The sequence below is a fragment of the Pristiophorus japonicus genome, chromosome 3 (genome assembly GCF_044704955.1).
Source record: "Pristiophorus japonicus isolate sPriJap1 chromosome 3, sPriJap1.hap1, whole genome shotgun sequence".
Classification (NCBI taxonomy): domain Eukaryota; kingdom Metazoa; phylum Chordata; class Chondrichthyes; family Pristiophoridae; genus Pristiophorus; species Pristiophorus japonicus.
This window is the reverse complement of record NC_091979.1, coordinates 216,380,712-216,399,655: the sequence shown is the minus strand read 5'-3', so window position 1 is coordinate 216,399,655 and position 18,944 is coordinate 216,380,712. Positions and strand designations below refer to the sequence as shown.

The window sequence follows — 18,944 nt, the reverse complement described above, 5'->3', positions numbered from 1 at the left end:
GAGGTTGACTCGGACCCCCATCAAAACTAACGGCGGGACCTCATCCCACCTTTTCGGGGACTGTCCGGTTTGCCTTCTGCAGCCTTTCTTTGATGGTCCGATTAAGTCGTTCCACAACTGCCAATGACTATGGGTTGTGAGCCACATGCCATTTTCCCTCTATCCCCAGAACCTTCAAGGTGGCCTGCATGACTTGCCCCATAAAGTGGCTCCCTTGGTCGGACTTCACGATCTGTGACAGTCCCCACCTGGAGAATACTTTCCTTACCAAAATCCTTGCCGTCGCCAAAGCTGTGGCTGATTGACAAGGGAAGGATGGGAAGGCTTCTACCCACTTGGTATTAGTACTTGTAACCCCCCTTTGTGGTGGGTAATGGCCCGATGTAATCAACCTGTAATGACTGCCATGGTCCCTCTACCTTTCTCGTGTGCCCCATGGAACCCTTCCTACGTTGCGGATTGGGGTTGTTTGCCGCGCACATCAGACAGTCTGCGCAAAAATCGCGGACATCCTCCCTCAGTTGCGGCCACCATCCTGTCTGTTCTACCCTTTGCCATGTAGTCTCTGATATGTATGCAACCCTAGGTAACCTGTATCATACCGCCACCAGAGGGCATACCTGTTGGAGTCGCAAGGGATCCCAGCATCTCTTGGGAGCACTGTATATAAGCAGGCCTCCCATGCTGTACCAACACTCTGGAATTTGAATAAAGGAGCTAAGGTCACACTTACTCATGTCTACAGTACTTTGTTACATTACTTTACTTTATTATGAGCTTAACAACTGGCGATCAGATAACGAACAATCACACGAAAACGAAGAGAACTGTTGGTATCCTGGAGAAATTCTCAGAAGGGGACGATTGGGAAGCCTTCATAGAGAGACTCGACCAATACTTTGTGGCCAATGAGCTGGAAGGGGATGAGAACGCTGCCAAGCGAAGGGCGATCCTCCTCACTGTCTGCGGGGCAACAACCTATGGCCTATTGAAGAATCTTCTTGCTCTGGTGAAACCAACAACCAATTTGTATGAAGAACTGTGTACGCTGGTCCAGGAGCACCTAATGAAGGAAAGCGTTGTGATGGCAAGGTATTCATTCTACACATGTCAACTGTCTGAAGGCCATGAAGTGGCAAGCGTCATCGCAGAACTAAGGCGCCTTGCAGGACATTGCGAATTCGATGGATTCCTTGAGCAAATGCTAAAAGACTTCTTTGTGCTAGGCATTGGCCATGAGGTTATCCTTCGCAAACTATTGACTGTTGAAACACCGAACCTGAGCAAAGCCATCGCCATAACGATAGCCCAGGCATTTATGTCCACCAGCGATAACACCAAACAAATATTGCAGCATTAAGAGGTTTCGGCAAGTACTGTACACAAAGTAACGTCGTTTTCAGGCAGGAATGAATATGTCAGAACGTACATGCCTACAGCTGCATGACCTCAGATGACCCAAAGTCCGCCATCAAGCGTTAATGCGAGGCAGTTAACACCTTGTTGGTGCTGCGGAGGTGATCATTGAGCCCATCAATGCCGCTTCAAACACTATGTGTGCAAAGGAACAATGGGACACCTCCAGCAAATGTGCAGATGAGCTGCAAACCCTGCAAACCACTACGTTGTAGAGGAAGACTGATCCAGGGCGGATCAAACTGAACTAGAGACTCGAACTGAGGGGGCAGAAGTGTATGGGGTACATACCTTCACCACGAAATGTCCACCGATCATGTTAAAAGTTGAACTGAACGGAATTCCAGTATCCATGTAACTGGACACGGGTGCGAGTCAGTCTATCATGAGCTAAAAGGTCTTCGACAGACTGTTGTGCAACAAGACACAAAGGCCCAAGCTTAGCCCCATTCATACAAGCTAAGAACGTATACTAAAGAGCTGATCCCTGTTATTGGCAGCGCAGCAGTAAAAATCTCCTATGATGGAGCAGTGCACAAACTCCCACTATGGATTGTACCAGGTGATGGCCCCACACTGTTTGGTAGAAGCTGGCTGGGAAAAATCCGCTGGAATTGGGACGAAATCCAAGCGCTTTTGTCCGTTGACGACGCCTCACGAGCAAGTTCCCGTCGTTGTTTGAGCCAGGCATCGGAAGTTTCTCGGGGCCGAAGGTGCAGATCCATTTGGTTCCCGGTACTCGACCCATCCACCACAAGGCACGGGCGGTGCCATATATGATGCGAGAGAAAGTGGAAATTGAGCTGGACAGCCTGCAGCGAGAAGGCATCATCGCATTGGTGGAGTTCAACAAGTGGGCTAGTCCGATTGTTCCGGTTCTCAAAGGCGATGGCACGGTCAGAATTTGTGTGGACTATAAAGTAACGATTAACTGTTTTTTGCTACAGGACTAGTACCCGCTACCCAAGGCAGACAACCTATTTGCGACCCTGGCTGGAGGAAAGACGTTCACCAAGTTGGACCTGACGCCGGCCTACATGACGCAGGAGCTGGCGGAATCTTCGAAAGGCCTCACCTGCATCAACAGGCACAAAGGTCTGTTCATCTACAATAGATGCCCCTTTGGGATTCGATCGCCCGCGGCAATTTTTCAAAGGAACATGGAGAGCCTGCTAAAGTCGGCACCGTGGTTTTCCAGGACAACATATTGGTCACAGGTCGGGACACCAACGAACACTTGAAGAACCTGGAAGAGGTTCTAAGTCGGCTAGATAGTGTTGGATCCAGGTTGAAATGCTCGAAGTGTGTTTTCCTGGTGCCAGAGGTCGAGTTCTTAGGGAGAAGAATCGCAGCAGATGGCATCAGACCCACCGACACCAAGACGGAGGCCATCAAGAATGCGCCGAGACCATAGAACGTGACGGAGCTGCGGTCGTTCCTGGGACTCCTCAACTATTTTGGTAATTTCCTACCCGGGTTAAGCACCTTACTAGAACCTCTACATGTGTTGCTACGCAAGGGAGATGACTGGGTATGGGGGAAATCACAAGAGACTGCTTTTGAGAAAGCCAGAAATCTGTTACATTCCAACAAATTGCTTGTTCTGTATAACCCATGTAAACGTTTAGTGCTAGCTTGTGATGCATCTTTGTACAGGGGTGGGTGTGTGTTACAACAAGCAAACGAATCGGGAACATTGCAACCGGTCACCTATGCATCCAGGAGTTTGTCCAAGGCCGAAAGGGCCTACAGCATGATTGAAAAAGAAGCTCTGGCATGCTTTTATGGGGTGAAAAAAATGCACCACTGTCTGTTTGGTCTCAAGTTAGAAACTGACCATAAGCCGTTCATATCGCTATTCTCAGAGAGCAAAGGGATTAATACCAATGCCTCTGCCCGTGTCCAAAGATGGGCGCTCACGCTGTCTGCATATAAATATGTAATCCACCACAGACCAGGCACAGGGAACTGCGCTGATGCTCTTAGTCGGCTACCATTGCCCACCATTGGGGTGGAAATGGCACAGCCTGCAGACTTGCTCTTGGTGATGGATGCATTTGAAAACGAAAAGTCACCCATTACAGCCTGCCAGATCAGGACCTGGACCAACTCAGGATCCTTTACTGTCCCTTGTAAAAAACTGTGTCCTCCATGGAAGCTGGTCCAGCGTCCCAGTGGAGATGCATGAAGAGATCAAGCCGTTCCAGCGGCGCAAAGACGAAATGTCCATACAGGCAGACTGTCTTTTGTGGGGCAATCGCGTGGTTTTGCCTAAGAAAGGCAGGGAAATGTTCATACGCGATCTATACAGTACCTACCCAGGCATAGTAATGATGAAAGCCCATGTGTGGTGGCCCGGCATCGACTCAGATTTGGAGTCATGCATGCGCCAATGCAACATTTGCTCTCAACTGAGCAATGCACCCAGAGAGGCACCACTAAGTTTGTGGTCATGGCCCTCCAAACCGTGGTCTAGGATCAACGTTGACTTTGCGGGCCCGTTTCTAGGCAAAATGTTTTTGGTTGTTGTGGATGCTTATTCAAAATGGATTGAGTGTGTAATAATGTCTGTAAGCACGTCCACTACCACCATTGAAAGCTTATGAGCCATGTTCACCACGCATGGCCTGTCTGATGTCCTAAGTCAGCGACAATGGGCCGTGCTTCACCAGTGCTGAATTCAAGGAATTCATAACCCGCAATGGGATCAAGCACATCACATCTGCCCTTTCAAGCCCGCATCCAACGGCCAGGCAGAACGGGCAGTCCAAACCATCAAGCAAAGCTTGAAACGTGTGTCAGAAGGCTCCCTGCAGACCCGCCTGTCCCGAGTCCTGCTCAGCTATCGCACCAGACCCAACTTGCTCACCGGGGTTCCCCCAGCCGAGCTGCTCATGAAAAGGGCACTCAAAACAAGGCTCTCTCTTGTCCACCCTGATCTCCATGATCACATCGAGGGCAGGCGACATCAACAAAGCATGTACCATGATCGCGCAAACTTGTCACGCGATATTGAAGTCAATGACCCTGTATTTGTACTCAACTCTGGACATGGTCCCAAATGGCTTGCTGGCACCGTCATAGCCAAAGAAGGCGGTAGGGTGTTTCAGGTCAAACTGGCTACTGGACTAACTTGCAGAAAGCATTTGGACCAAAACAAACTGCGATTCACAAACAGCCACGAGCAACCCAAAGAGGACACCACCAACTTCGACCCTCCAACACACACACAAGTGGCAACCGACATCACGGTCAACCACGAAGCTGAACTCACCATCCCAGCAGCCCGGCAAGGCCAGCTGCACAGCAGCCCAGTGAAGAACCAACCAACTTACCCACACCTGCATTTGTACCGAGACGATCGACAAGGGAGCGAAAAGCCCCAGATCGTCTCACCCTGTAAAGAAGTGTACTATTGACCTTAGGAGGGAGTGATGTTATGTATGCAACCCTAGGTAACCTGTATCATACTGCCACCAGAGGGCATACCTGTTGGAGTCCCAAGGGATCCCAGCATCCCTTGGGAGCACTGTATATAAGCAGGCCACCCATGCTGTATCAACACTCTGGAGTTTGAATAAAGGAGCTAAGGTCACACTTACTCATGTCTACAGTACTCAGTTACATTACTTTATTATGAGGTTAACAGTCTCCAGGCCTGGGTGTCCCGCTCCTGGAACCCGTGGGCCAGCTGGAGGAATTCCCTCTGGTGCGTCTCGGGAACTATCCACCGATTACCCTTAAAGAGAATCCCCTCCTTTATGGTGATGCCCGCTACCCCGAATGGACCTTCTACCTTCACGCCCTTAGCTAACTACTCCAGGACGGGATCCTGTGCCTGGACTTGCCTCAAATCCAGGGCCAATGCTACCCCTGCACTTCCTGGTGTCCCCCCTTTGTCCTGGATCGCTGCTGCTGGGCCGGACCCGTATGGATCCCAAAATACACCTTCCCTGGCTCCCTTCTTTGCTAACTCACCTGCCCTTTGGTTGCCTTCCCCTCTGGGCTCTGTCTTGGAGTGAGCCTTTACTTTGTGGATGTAATGACATCCCGGGGTCCCCGTGGCCTCTAAGACCTTTCTCAGCAATGGTGCTGTTGCTAAGAGCTTGCTGTCTGCGGATGTGAAACCGCGACGAGCCCAGATGGCCAAGTATTCGGTACACAAATTGCACATAAACATGGAATCCGAGCAGATGGTGAATGGGACCGGGAACTCGTCGGCGTGTGTACCGACATACACCACTGCCGACAGTTCGGCATGCTGGGCGCTCGGGAGTTTAATGGCCCTTGCTATCCCAGCCATAGGGTCATAAATCCCGCACCCGGTGAAACTCCGGTGAAACATTACCGAACTAGGCCCGTCGACGTAGATCTCGTTGGTTGTAACCCGGCCCGTAATCCTACGCCCACATCCCATACCCCTTCCATCATACACTTGTGGGCCGTCCCTGGGTAGATCATGTTGGCGGCCAATTTGGGCTCACTCAGGCCTTGCACTCTCAGATGCATTTGTGAGAGCAATAAAGTCCAACAGGCAATGTGAGCACTGCTCACCATGCCGTCCTTTATCCTCCCATCTAATAAAATGAGTGGGGTATGGTGGGTTATTAGAACGATCAGGGATGATCCTGTGAAGAGCTGTGAGCGCTTTACGACCCAATACATGACTAGGAGATGCCTCTCGCAATTGGAGTATCCCCGTTCTACATCTGTGAGGACTCTCGATGAGTACACCATGGGTCTCAGTTTGTCATGCCGCTCCTGGAGCAACACCGTGCTCAAACTGTCCCCGCTGGCTGCAACTTCCAAAAATAAGTCCTTCCCACCATTAATCGCCCCTAATGCGGGTACCGTCTGCAGAGTTCCCTTGAGACGATTAAACGCTGCCGTGCAGTTCTCATCCCACTCCCATCCAACTCCCTTGCGGAGGAGCCGAAGCAGAGGGGCTGCCGTGGCGGCATAATCCTCAATGAAATCCCCGCAGTACCCCGTGAGCCCCAGGAAGGATCTCACCCCCGTCACGGTCGTGGGGACTGGAAACTCCTGTACCGCCTTCCGTTTGGCCTCGTCTACAGCCCTTTCCCCAGCTCTCACGGTCAGCCCGAGGAATTTTACTTCCCTCTGACCGATCTGAGCTTTCTTAGGATTGACCTTGAACCCCGTGTCCTTCAACAGCTCCAGCAGCTCGGCCAGCAGCGGACCTTGCTCCTCCCCCTCATCGAAGAACAAAAGCAAATCGTCCACATACTGCACCAACTGCTGGGGTCTGCTGAATCCCTTTAAGGTTTCTGCCATGCATTGGTGGAATATGGAGGAGCTGTTATGAAATCCCTGGGGAAGGCATGTCCATGTGTACTGCTGTCCTTTAAAAGTGAAGGCAAACTTGTACTGGTCTTCCCGTTTCAGGAGAATCGACCAAAACCCGTTTGAAATGTCCAGCACTGTAAATGTGGTTGCGGTTGCTGGAATACTCCCTATCAGATCAGCTACGGTCGCGACTGTGGGCACGCAGGCTGGGATGTTTTTGTTGAGCACCCAATAGTCCACAGTGGCTCTCCACGACTGGTCCAGTTTCCTAACTGGCCAAAGTGACGGGTGGCTATGGGCCTCAACACCTCCTGGGCTACCAGGGATCCCAGTGCCGTCTCCAAGTTAGCCTCTGCCTCTCTGTACTGCTTCTGTGGCCGTGACATGGGGTCCTCCTGCACTTGGACCTCCACCCCCGTCACCCTACCACAGTCGTGCTTGTGTGTGGCGAACGATGCGAGGTTGTCCCGCACGTACGCCTGGTACTCAGCCGGAGTAGTATTGACCAATTGCTCTAGGTCGTAACTCCCCTTCGGCTTCATGGTACACATGTTGCCTTTTCCTTCCCCTTTCCTTGGGATCACTACAACTTCATTCTCCTTATCGGAACCCACTGCTCCCCAAAGGCAGTGATTCCTCAAATCCACCATAATCCTGTGGGCTAACATAAAGTAGGCCCCTTGGACTCCTGACCCTGGCTGTTCCCACTTTATTAGGACGCATTCCCACCTGGTGTGGAGGGATCCTAAATCTATGGCTAACGGCCTGAAGATATCCCCCGCCTGCTCGTTCCCGGTGAACCCGACGAGACTGAATGGAATCTTGTTGGACCAGGGTGAATCGGTCGGGTTACTCGCATGGATCACTGTGCTCGAAGCTCCGGTGTCCACCAAGTACTTCCCCTCTACCTTCTCCACCCCCATCCTCAGCATGGTCTACTCCACTCATTGTACATGAGTGAACACAGGTACTCAGGCTGGGTGCGTGCTAGTCAGGGTGGTGGGATTACCGGAGCGGTCGGGATTTCCCTGCTCACGGCAGCGTCTACCCTTCCCTGCTCTGGCACAAAAACTGTCCGAAGGGCGGCCACCAGAACATCAAATTGTTCCGGGGTCGGTCCCTTCGCTTCGACAGGTTTTGTCTTAGGCACTGGAGGATCCCCTTTGCCTTGCCCCCTCCTCGGGGCCGGGCAGTCTCATCTCCAGTGTCCCGTCTTCCCACATCCGAAACACGTCACAGCCTTCCCTGCGCTAACCCCTTCCTGACGCTATTCCTTTTTACTAGCCTCACTGGCATTTATTCAATGTACCTTGCCCTTACTTGGTTTGACCTCCTCCTCTGAGCCGGTTTTAAAAGCCATTCTGCTTTGCCTTTCTTGGATCCAAAGTGGATGAACTCTCACTTCTCCACATTGAGCTCCATCTGCCACAGTTTGCCCACTTAGTCTCAGTATGTCTCTTTGTAACTTCCTGCTCCCATCTACACAACCTGCTGTGCCTCCTAACTTAGTGCTAATTGCAAACTTGAATATACTCCTCTCTATTCCTTCATTCAAGTCATTAATATATATGGTGAAAACTGAGGCCCCAGCACTGATCCTTAGGGAACACCACTTGTCACATTCCACCAATTGGCTTTGTGTGTCGGCTCTGTATGCTGACTAGTTGTCTCTTGTGCTGTCCCATTGACCTGGTGTGCCGGCTCTGTGTTTGCCTGTGTGCTGATTGGCCCCGATCCCAACGGGGAGCCAGGGAGGCTGTGGGAGAGCTCGATAGAGGGTGACGTACCCGGCAGGGTCTCCTTTCAATAATTTTGGGCTGACTCCTGCAGGAGGTCACTGCTAGGGATCCATCGGTTCATAGCAGTCAGTAGGGAGGTTGCAAGCTCCGGGTCATGATCGGAGCTGGGGGTGGGGGGGGGAGGCTGTACGATCAGGGCTGGGGGTGGGGGGAGATGCTGTAAAATCAGGGCTGAAGGTAGTGGAGGGAGGTTGTACGATCAGGGCTGGGGTGGGGGGGTGGGGGGGGGGAGACTGTACGATCAGGGTTGGGGGTGGGGGGGAGACTGTACGATCAGGGTTGGGGGGGGAGACTGTACGATCAGGGCTGGGGTAGGTGGGGGGGAGGCTGTACGATCAGGGCTGGGGGTAGGGGGGTGAGACTGTACGATCAGGACTGGGGTCGGGGGGTGGGGGGGGGGAGACTGTACGATCAGGGTTGGGGGTGGGGGGGAGACTGTACGATCAGGGTTGGGGGGGGAGACTGTACGATCAGGGCTGGGGGTGAGGGGGGGAGGCTGTATGATCAGGGCTGGGGGTGGGGGGGGGAGACTGTACGATCAGGGCTGGGGATGGGGGGGGAGACTGTACGATCAGGGTTGGGGGTGGGGGGGAGACTGTACGATCAGGGTTGGGGGGGGGGAGACTGTACGATCAGGGCTGGGGGTGGGGGGGGAGGCTGTATGATCAGGGCTGGGGGTGGGGGGGGGGAGACTGTACGATCAGGGCTGGGGGTGGGGGGGAAACTGTACGATCAGGGTTGGGGGTGGGGGGGAGACTGTACGATCAGGGCTGGGGGTGGGGGGGAGACTGAACGATCAGGGTTGGGGGTGGGGGGGAGACTGTACGATCAGGGCTGGGGGTGGGGGGGAGACTGTACGATCAGGGCTGGGGTGGGGGGGAGACTGTACGATCAGGGCTGGGGGTGGGGGGGAGACTGTACGATCAGGGCTGGGGGTGGGGGGGGGGAGACTGTACGATCAGGGCTGGGGGTGGGGGGGGAGACTGTACGATCAGGGCTGGGGGTGGGGGGGAGACTGTACGATCAGGGTTGGGGGTGGGGGGGAGACTGTACGATCAGGGCTGGGGGTGGGGGGGAGACTGTACGATCAGGGCTGGGGTGGGGGGGAGACTGTACGATCAGGGCTGGGGGTGGGGGGGAGACTGTACGATCAGGGCTGGGGGTGGGGGGGGGGAGACTGTACGATCAGGGCTGGGGGTGGGGGGGGAGACTGTACGATCAGGGCTGGGGGTGGGGGGGGAGACTTTAAGGTGAGGGCTGGGGGGTGGTGGGGGAGGCTGTACGATCAGGGCTGGGGGTGGGGGGGAGACTGTACGATCAGGGCTGGGGGTGGGGGGGGGAGACTGTACGATCAGGGCTGGAGGTGGGGGGGTGAGGCTGTACGATCAGGGCTGGGGGTGGGGGGGGTGAGGCTGTACGATCAGGGCTGGGGGTAGGGGGTGGGGAGGCTGTAAGATGAGGGCTGGGGGTGGGGGAAAGGCTGCAGGTGGCGACGGTTTCCTTCTGAAGCTTGGGGGCCGCACTCCTAAAAATCGAGGCCATTGCCTTTATATGCTTACCCATGCTAGCTTGTGTTGTTATAGCAGTGTTACTTTTCCTACAGTCTATTTATACGGAGAAGCAGCTCGCGATGAGCGTCGCAGAACATTGCCCAGCATTCGAGCTGGTGAATATGAAGGACTACAAGAAAAGGTACTGGAAGGAGGACAGGTTTCCTACATTACAACAGTGACTACACTCCAAACGTACTTCATTGGCTGTAAATGCTTTGAGACATCAAGTGGTCATGAAAGGCGCTATATAAATCCAAGTCTTTCTGTCTTTTTTCTTTCTGTGGTTAAAGGCAGCACATTATCCTGAGTGTAGCAAGGAGGAAAACATTCAATCTCACTCCATCATCCCACGCATTTCAAAGACTTAAGTTTGTTACCCTTTAGTGTAGCAGATTATAATCTAGTTCTGTGTCTGTCTGCCTCATAATGCTAATTCTCACTCTTAAACATCGAAACATAGAAATTAGGTGCAGGAGCAGACCATTCGGCTCTTCGAGCCTTCACCGCCATTAAATAAGATCATGGCTGATCATTCAACCTCAGTACCCCTTTCCTGCGTTCTCTCCATACCCCTTGATCCCTTTGGCCGTAAGGGCCATATCTAACTCCCTTTTGAATATATCTAATGAACTGGCCTCAACAACTTTCGGTGGTAGAGAATTCCACAGGTTAACCACTCTCTGAGTGACGGAGTTTCTCCTCATCTCGGTCCTAAATGGCTTACCCCTTATTCTTAGACTGTGACCCCTGGTTCTGGAACTCCCCAGCAACGGGAACATTCTTCCAGCTTCTAACCTGTCCAATCCCGTCAGAATTTTGTATGTTTCTATGAGATCCCCTCTCATTCTTCTAAACTCCAGTGGATACAAGCCCAGTTGATCCAGTATCTCCTCACATGTCAGTCCTGCCATCCGTGGAATCACTCCGGTGAACCTTCGCTGCACTCCCTCAATAGCAAGAACGTCCTTCCTCAGATTAGGAGACCAAAACTGAACACAATACTCCAGGTGTGGCCTCATCAAGGCTCTGTACAACTGTAGTAACACCTCCCTGCCCCTGTACTCAAATCCTCTAGCTATGATGACCAACATACCATTTGCCTTCTTCACTGCCTGCTGTACCTGCATGCCAACCTTCAATGACTGATGTACCATGACACCCAGGTCGCATTGCACCTCCCCTTTTCCTAATCTGTCACCATTCAGATAATATTCTGTCTTCCTGTTTTTGCCACCAAAGTGGATAACCCCACATTTATCCACATTACACTGCATCTGCCATGCATTTGCCCACTCATTTAACCTGTCCAAGTCACCCTGCAGCCTCTTAGCATCCTCCTCACAGCTCACACCACTACCCAGCTTAGTGTCATCTGCAAACTTGGAGATATTACATTCAAATCCTTCATCTAAATCATTAATGTATATTGTAAATAGCTGGGGTCCCAGCATTGAACCCTGCAGCACCCCACTGGTCATTGCCTGCCATTCTGAAAAGGACCCATTTATTCCGACTCTCTGCTTCCTGTCTGCCAACCAGTTCTCTATCCACGTCAATACATTACCCCCAATACCATATGCTTTAATTTTGCACACTAATCTCTTGTGTGGGACCTTGTCAAAAGCCTTTTGAAAGTCCAAATACACCACATCCACTGGTTCTCCCTTGTCCACTCTACTAGTTACATCTATAAGATTTGTCAAGCATGATTTCCCTTTCATAAATCCATGCTGACTTGGACCGATCCTGTCACTGCTTTCCAAATGCATTGCTATTTCATCTTTAATAATTGATTCCAACATTTCCCCCACCACCGATGTCAGGATTACCGATCTATAATTCCCTGTTTTCTCTTTCCCTCCTTTTTTAAAAAGTGGTGTTACATTAGCTACTCTCCAGTCCAAAGGAACTGATCCAGAGTCGATAGAATGTTGGAAAATGATCACCAATGCATCCATTATTTCTAGGGCCACTTCCTTAAGTACTCTGGGATGCAGCCTATCAGGCCCTGTCTGCCTTTGTAACCTTTACCTGTGGTGTGACCAACTCACTGAACATGCTATCCACAACATCCTCAGCATCATGCATGCTCCAGAGTGAATCAATCCGCAGCTCCAGTGCCGTCATGCGGTCTAACAGGAGCTGCAGCTGTATACACTTCCTGCACACATAGTCGTCAGGAATACTGGAAGTTTCCCTGATTTCCCACATGGCACAGGAGGAGCATAACACAGATCTGGGCTCTCCTGCCATAACTTAACCCTTAAAATAACCTAATTTGGCAACAATGCCAAAGGGTTCTTACTGACAAGATAAGGAAAAAAGAAAAACTACTCACCAATCAACGAGCCAATCACTTACCCTCTTGGCTGTGACATCACACTTCGTTTTCTTTTCCTCCCAGGTTGGGGAGTCAGCACTGGTTGGGAAAACAAGACAAAGCAACACCTCCTGCTCCCACTTGCCCGAACTCTCCCACTTACCAAACTCTTACCTATGCACTCTGAGCTCCTGCTGCACTCTTGGATTGACACAGGTGGTAGCACTCTTGCTTTCAAGACAAGGTTGTGGCTTCAACCCCACCCTACGTCATCAAGGCTGACATCCCAGTGCAATACCGAGGAAGTGCTGCATTGTCCCATATGCTGGTCTAAAGATGAGACTTTAAGCTGAGGTTCTGAAGGTTTGGGTTGAGATTAAGGATGCCAGGGCACCATTCAAAGAAGATGCCAACATTTTCCAAATACTCAAGACTCTTAAGGGATAGGTTACCGGAACACTGTTATTACGTTCAAGATTGCTGCAAACTCTAGAACCAGGGGCACAGGCCCAAGCTTTGAAGAGGGAAGACAACAGACAGTTTAGATTTAATTACTTTACACAGAGGGTGGTGAATGTACATACTGGGCAGGGAGCCAGTGCAGGGGAAATAAGAACATAAGAACATAAGAAATAGGAGCAGGAGTAGGCCATACAGCCCCTCGAGCCTGCTCCTCCATTTAATAAGATCATGGCTGATCTGATCATGGACTCAGCTCCACTTCCCTGCCCCCTCCTCATAACCCTTTACTCCCTTTTCGCTCAAAGATCTGTCTATCTCCGTCTTAAATGTATTCAATGACCCAGCCTCCACAGCTCTCTGGGGCAGAGAATTCCACAGGTTTACAATCGTCTGAGAGAAGAAATTTCTCCTCATCGCAGAATAAGGTGGCCCCTTATTCTGAGACTATGTCCCCTAGTTTTAGTTTCCCCTATGAGTGGAAATATCCTCTCTGCATCCACCTTGTCGAACCCCCTCATTATCTTGTATGTTTCAATAAGATCTCTCATTCTTCTGAACTCAAATGAGTATAGGTCCAACCTACTCAACCTATCCTCTTAAGTCAACCCCCTCATCTCCAGAATCAACCTAGTGAACCTTCTCTGAACAGCCTCCAATGCAAGTATATCCTTCCTTAATTACAGAGACCAAAACTGTACACAGTACTCCAGGTGTGGCTCACCAATATCCTGTACAGATGTAACAGGACTTCTCTGCTTTTATACTCTATCCCCCTTGCAATAAAGGCCAACATTCCATTTACCTTCCTGATTACTTGCTGTACCTGCATACTAACCTTTTGTGTTTCGTGCACAAGGACCCCCAGGTCTCACTGTACTGCAGCACTTTGCAATTTTTCTCCATTTAAATAATAATTTGATTTTCTATTTTTTCTGCCGAAATGGATAACCTCACATTTTCCCACATTATACTCGATCTGCCAAATTTTTGCCCACTCACTTACCCTGTCTATTCCTTTTGCAGATGTTTTGTGTCCTCCTCACAATTTGCTTTTCCACCCATCTTTGTATCATCAGCAAACTTGGCTACATTACACTCGGTCCTTTTATCCAAGTCATTAATATAGATTGTAAATAGTTGAGGCCCCCCTGCGGCACCCCACTAGTCACTGTTTGCCAACCGGAAAATGACCCATTTATCCCGACTCCGTTTTCTGTTAGTTAGTCAATCCTCTATCTATGCTAATATATTACCCCCAACACCATGCACTTTTATCTTGTGCAGTTTTATGTGGCACCTTCATAAATGCCTTCTGGAAATCCAAATCCACCACATCCACTGGTTCCCCCTTATCCACCCTGCTCGTTACATCCTCAGCCACATTGTATGCCCTTGTTTTCAATGTGATACCATCCCTTATTTCCTTAGTTAGCAACAGATGGTTATCCCTTCTCTTACAGTCTTTCCTTCTCATTGGAATATATTTCTGTTGAGAGTTATGAAATATCTCCTCAAATGTGTGCCACTGCTCATCAACCGTTCCACATCTCAATCTATTTCCCCAGTCCACTTTAGCCAACTCTGCACTCATACCTTTGCAGTCTCCTTTATTTAAGCTTAGGATCCAACTTTCTCACCCTCCAACTGAATTTGAAATTCATCCGTGCTATGGTCACTCATTCCTAGAGGATCCTTTACTAGGAAATCGTTTATTAATCTTGTTTCATTACACAGTACCAGATATGAGTTAGCCTGTTCCCTGGTTGGTTCCGCAACGTACTGTTCAAGGAAACTATCCCGGATACACTCTATGAACTCTTCCTCAAAAGCTACCCTGGCCAATTTGCCTTGTCCAATCAATATGAAGGTTAAAATCGTCCATGATTATTGCCACTCCTTTTTTACATGCCAGCATTATTTATTGATTTATACTCCATCCAACAGTGTAGCTACCGTTCGGGAGCCTGTAAACAACACCCACCAGTGACTTTTTCCTTTTATTATTCCTTATCTCCACCCAAACTGATTCAACATCTTGATCTTCTGAACCAGTATCGTTTCTCACTAACGCACTGATCTCATCCTTTATTAACAGAACTACCCCACCTCCTTTTCCTTTTTGTCTATCCTTCCAAATTGTCAAATACCCCTGAATATTCAGTTCCCAGCCTTGGTCACCTTACAACCACATCTCTGTAATGGCTATCAGATCATATCCATTTGTGTCTATTTGTGCCGTCAACTCATCTATTTTCTTACGAAGGCTGCATGCATTCAGATCATGGGGCTAGATTCTCCACTTTTTTTGCATGCTTAATGCCCACTTAACGTCCATTTTACCATTTAGCCACAAAATGGAAACTGACGGGCATTTTTTGGAAACTTATCGGCGAGCGTTACTTTCCCCATGTGCGTAACGCCGGGAAAATATAATACTGCCCGCCCACTTTTTTGGGGCGGAATCATCAGAATGGACGAAATCAACGCCCATAATATCGGCCAGCGTTAATTTCCGCACTGATTTAACGACGAGATTCAATAATACCACCCACATTTTTTTGTCGTAAAGAGCATATTTACCGAAACTCGCGCCCATGAGATCGGCCAGCGTCACTTTCACCACCTCGCACACATATCGCCCACAATATCGCCCAAAAAATCTCCCAGAAAAAGTGGAACTAATGGGAACTAATCACAGCGTTATGGACGCCATGTTCTACATCACATATCACATCCTTTAAAAGACTGCTGTGCTTCAACCTCGGGGGTGTTCGGATGTATTCTGGAGGTCATTGGAGTTGATGTGAACATCTGTACAAACATCTTGACCATGCTTTGACCAATTGAAATTGAATAGGGTCTTCGTTGGGACATTCATTGTTTGTGACCAATTGGTGGAAAACAGAGAGCTATTCCAATGGGGCCTGTCTTTTCTCACCCTCTCTTGGTGACCAATTACATGCAGCAGACTCGAAATCGCCGAACGTACGCTCCAGAGCAGTATGTGCCCAATGTAAGATGAGCCAGAGAGATGAGGAGGACCAGACGTTACAACCCCTGCAAGTACAGGGAGAAGCTGTCTTACCTCGGCTTGCCCGACACCACCTGCCTACGGAGACTGCACTTCCACAAAGAGGTTATCACTGAGGTATGCCAGCTTATAAGGGGAAATCTGCAGCCTGCCAGCACCATCAGTCCTGCACTGTCCGTCAAGGTCTAAGTCACCACGGCACTGTCGTTCTACGTGTCGGGTTCTTTTGCAACATTTGCGGACTGTCTCAGCATGCCACACATTGCTGTATTAGACAGGTCACTGAAACCCTGTACGCACGCAAGAGGGACTTGATCAGCTTCCCTATGACCAGGGGGGCACAGAGTTAGAGGGCTCTAGGATTCTCTAGAATTGCAAACTTCCCCAAGGTGCAGGGAACAATTGACTGTACGCTCATCATGATGCGGGCACCTTTTCAGGATGCTGAGGTTTTCAGGAACCGCAAGGGATTCCACTCCCTGAATGTCCAACTTGTTGTCGACCACCAGCAAATTATACTGGCAATTTCCGGGCAGCATCCATGATGCTCACATCCTGCATAGAGCACTGTATCTGACTTGTTTAACAATCAGCCACAGGGTCAATGCTGGATGCTTGGTGACAAAGGATATGGCTTCGCCACCTGGCTGATGACCCCCCCTGCGTAACACCCACACCAAAGCCAAGAGGCGATACAATGAGAGCAACAGAGCCACTCGCAATATCATGGAGAAAACCATTGGAGTGCTTAAGCAGTGCTTTAGAATGCCTGGACCACTCAGGAGGCAAGCTCCAATACCACCCTGAGCAGGTAGCTCAATTCGTGGTGGTGTGCTCCATGCTGCACAACTTGGCTATCAGGAGGGGACAAGAATTGCCTGATGATTCTGACAGTCCACCTCACCAGAGAGAGGAAGAGGAGGACGACGAGGCAGATGCTGATATCGGCCCATACAATTAGGCTGACGCTGAAGCCATGCCCCCGCCCCCCCTGTAGACCGCTGAAAGGGCTCATAGTGGCATGATAGCTGTAAGAGCCTTAAGTCAGCAGCTCATCAATGATCGCTTTACCTGAAAGAACGTTGGGTGTTATTTGCAAGTGTTCCTGGCTACCAGCTCCAGGGCCTCCACTATCCCTTCCATGTTCTATCTTATTTGTTGGACAAAAATTCGGTGCCAACTATATTCTTGGTGCTTAGTAGGCTTTTTTGCTGTTGGTGAATCTCCCTCGTGCCTCCCACAACAGCCAAACAAGCACACACCACAGCCACACATGCTTTCAGTTCCTCTCAGTTCCCTCTCTCTGTCTCCTCTTCTGCACATGTCATGATGACCCTTGATCTCCTGAATCGCGGGAATCGAGCATGGCCATGCGTTCATCTCGCTGATCTTATTTTCCCTGTGCAAATTTGCTCGTGGCTCAGGTAGTAATCCAGAGATTATTACCTTTGTGATTCTGCTTTTTAATTTGGCCCCTAGCTGCTCATACTCCATCAGTAGATTTCTTTGTTGTTCTACCTATGTCGTTGGTACCCACATGGACCACGACAACTGGATCTTCCCCCTCCCACTCCAAGCTCCTCTCCAGCCCAGAGGAGATATCCTTAACCCTGGCACTAGACAGGCAATACAGCCTTCGGGACTCACTCTCTCGGCTGCAGAGAACAGAATCTATCCCACTAATGATACTGTCCTCTACCACTACAGCGTTTCTTTATACTCCACCCACTTGAATGACCCTCTGTACCATGGTGCTGTGGTCAGTTTGCTCATCCTCCCTGCAGTCCCTGCTCTCGTCCACACAGGGAGTGAGAACCTTGAACCTCTTGGACAATAGCAAGGGCTGAGGCTCCTCCATCACTCCATCCTGAGTCCCCATACCTGCCTCATTTGACACATTGCCTGTCTTGTCATCTATAATGTATTTAATTAGTTAGATTTAGTTTTTAACCCCAGTCCCTAATTTAAAGCAAGAAAAGAGAGAGAAAAAGTCACCAACCAATCACTTCCCTGATTTCCTGTGATGTCGAATGTAGTCGCCCTGTTCGTCTTTGTCGCCCTCGCTGAGCTGCTCGCGCTGCTCCCTGTGGTGGCTGGCTGCTGCTGCTCCTCTTCTGTTCCCTCCCAGGTCTGGTCGGGACAGGCCCTCTGTGTCCTGGGGTGCTGGGCTTTTATCCCTGGTGGCTGGCTGCTGCTGCTCCTCCTCTGTTCCCACCCAGGTTGGGTCGGTATGGGAGAATTGGATAGTTATTTGAGGGATGGTCTTTAAAAGGTATTAGTTTTTGGAACCAAACTGATAGACTAGGCCATCTTTTCCAGTTCTGTACTATCCAATGTTCCTCCCTCAGCTGCGACTAGCGAAGAGTAGGTAAAGAGCTAATTTATCTCATTGCTGTTTGTGCACCATATCTGCCACTTTTACCTACACATAAAGCAGCGACTGCACTTCAAAGCAAGTTATTGTTGTCATGTATCTCACACGACTGTATATAACTGTATCTTACCATGCTATACATGACTGTAACTAGATATGACCTGTAATCACAAGCATACCTTACCACCAGGGGTGCACTTGCAGGAGACACTGGATAGCTGTCCCAGACAGGTATATGAGGACAGATCTCAGGCAAGTGTGGCATTCGAGAGCTGTGTAATAAAGGTGCAGGTCCTGAGTAACCTTGACTTCAGTATGTGCCTCGTGTGAGTCTGTACTGCAGGGACAGGACTTTACAGTGGCGACGAGTTACGGGATTACAGAATCCACAGAATGGCGACCAACGGCTCAGATGAAAAATACAATGCTGAAGATAATTGGGAGGACTTTATAGAAAGGCTCCAGCAAAGCTTCGTAACCAAAGACAGGTTAGGCGACGATAAAGCAGACAAGAGAAGGGCCCATCTCTTGACCAGCTGTGGCTCGAAATCATACGCCTTAATGAAGGACCTGCTGGCACCCGAGAAACCAGCAAGCAAGTCGTTTGAAGAATTGAGCACACTGGTAAGAGACCACCTTAAGCCAGCGAGCAGCCTACACATGGCCAGACACAGGTTCTACA

The 18,944-nt window shown here is 50.1% G+C and overlaps 1 protein-coding gene across 1 annotated transcript in view; it reads left to right on the top strand.

Annotated features, from left to right (window-relative positions):
- Positions 1 to 18,944, top strand: part of ftcd (formimidoyltransferase cyclodeaminase) — a 154,043-nt gene that overhangs the window by 37,009 nt on the left and 98,090 nt on the right. Inside the window, exon 3 of the mRNA XM_070873887.1 lies at positions 10,126 to 10,214. Coding sequence (XP_070729988.1) covers positions 10,126 to 10,214 — 89 coding nt within the window. The remainder of the gene's footprint in view (positions 1 to 10,125; positions 10,215 to 18,944) is intronic.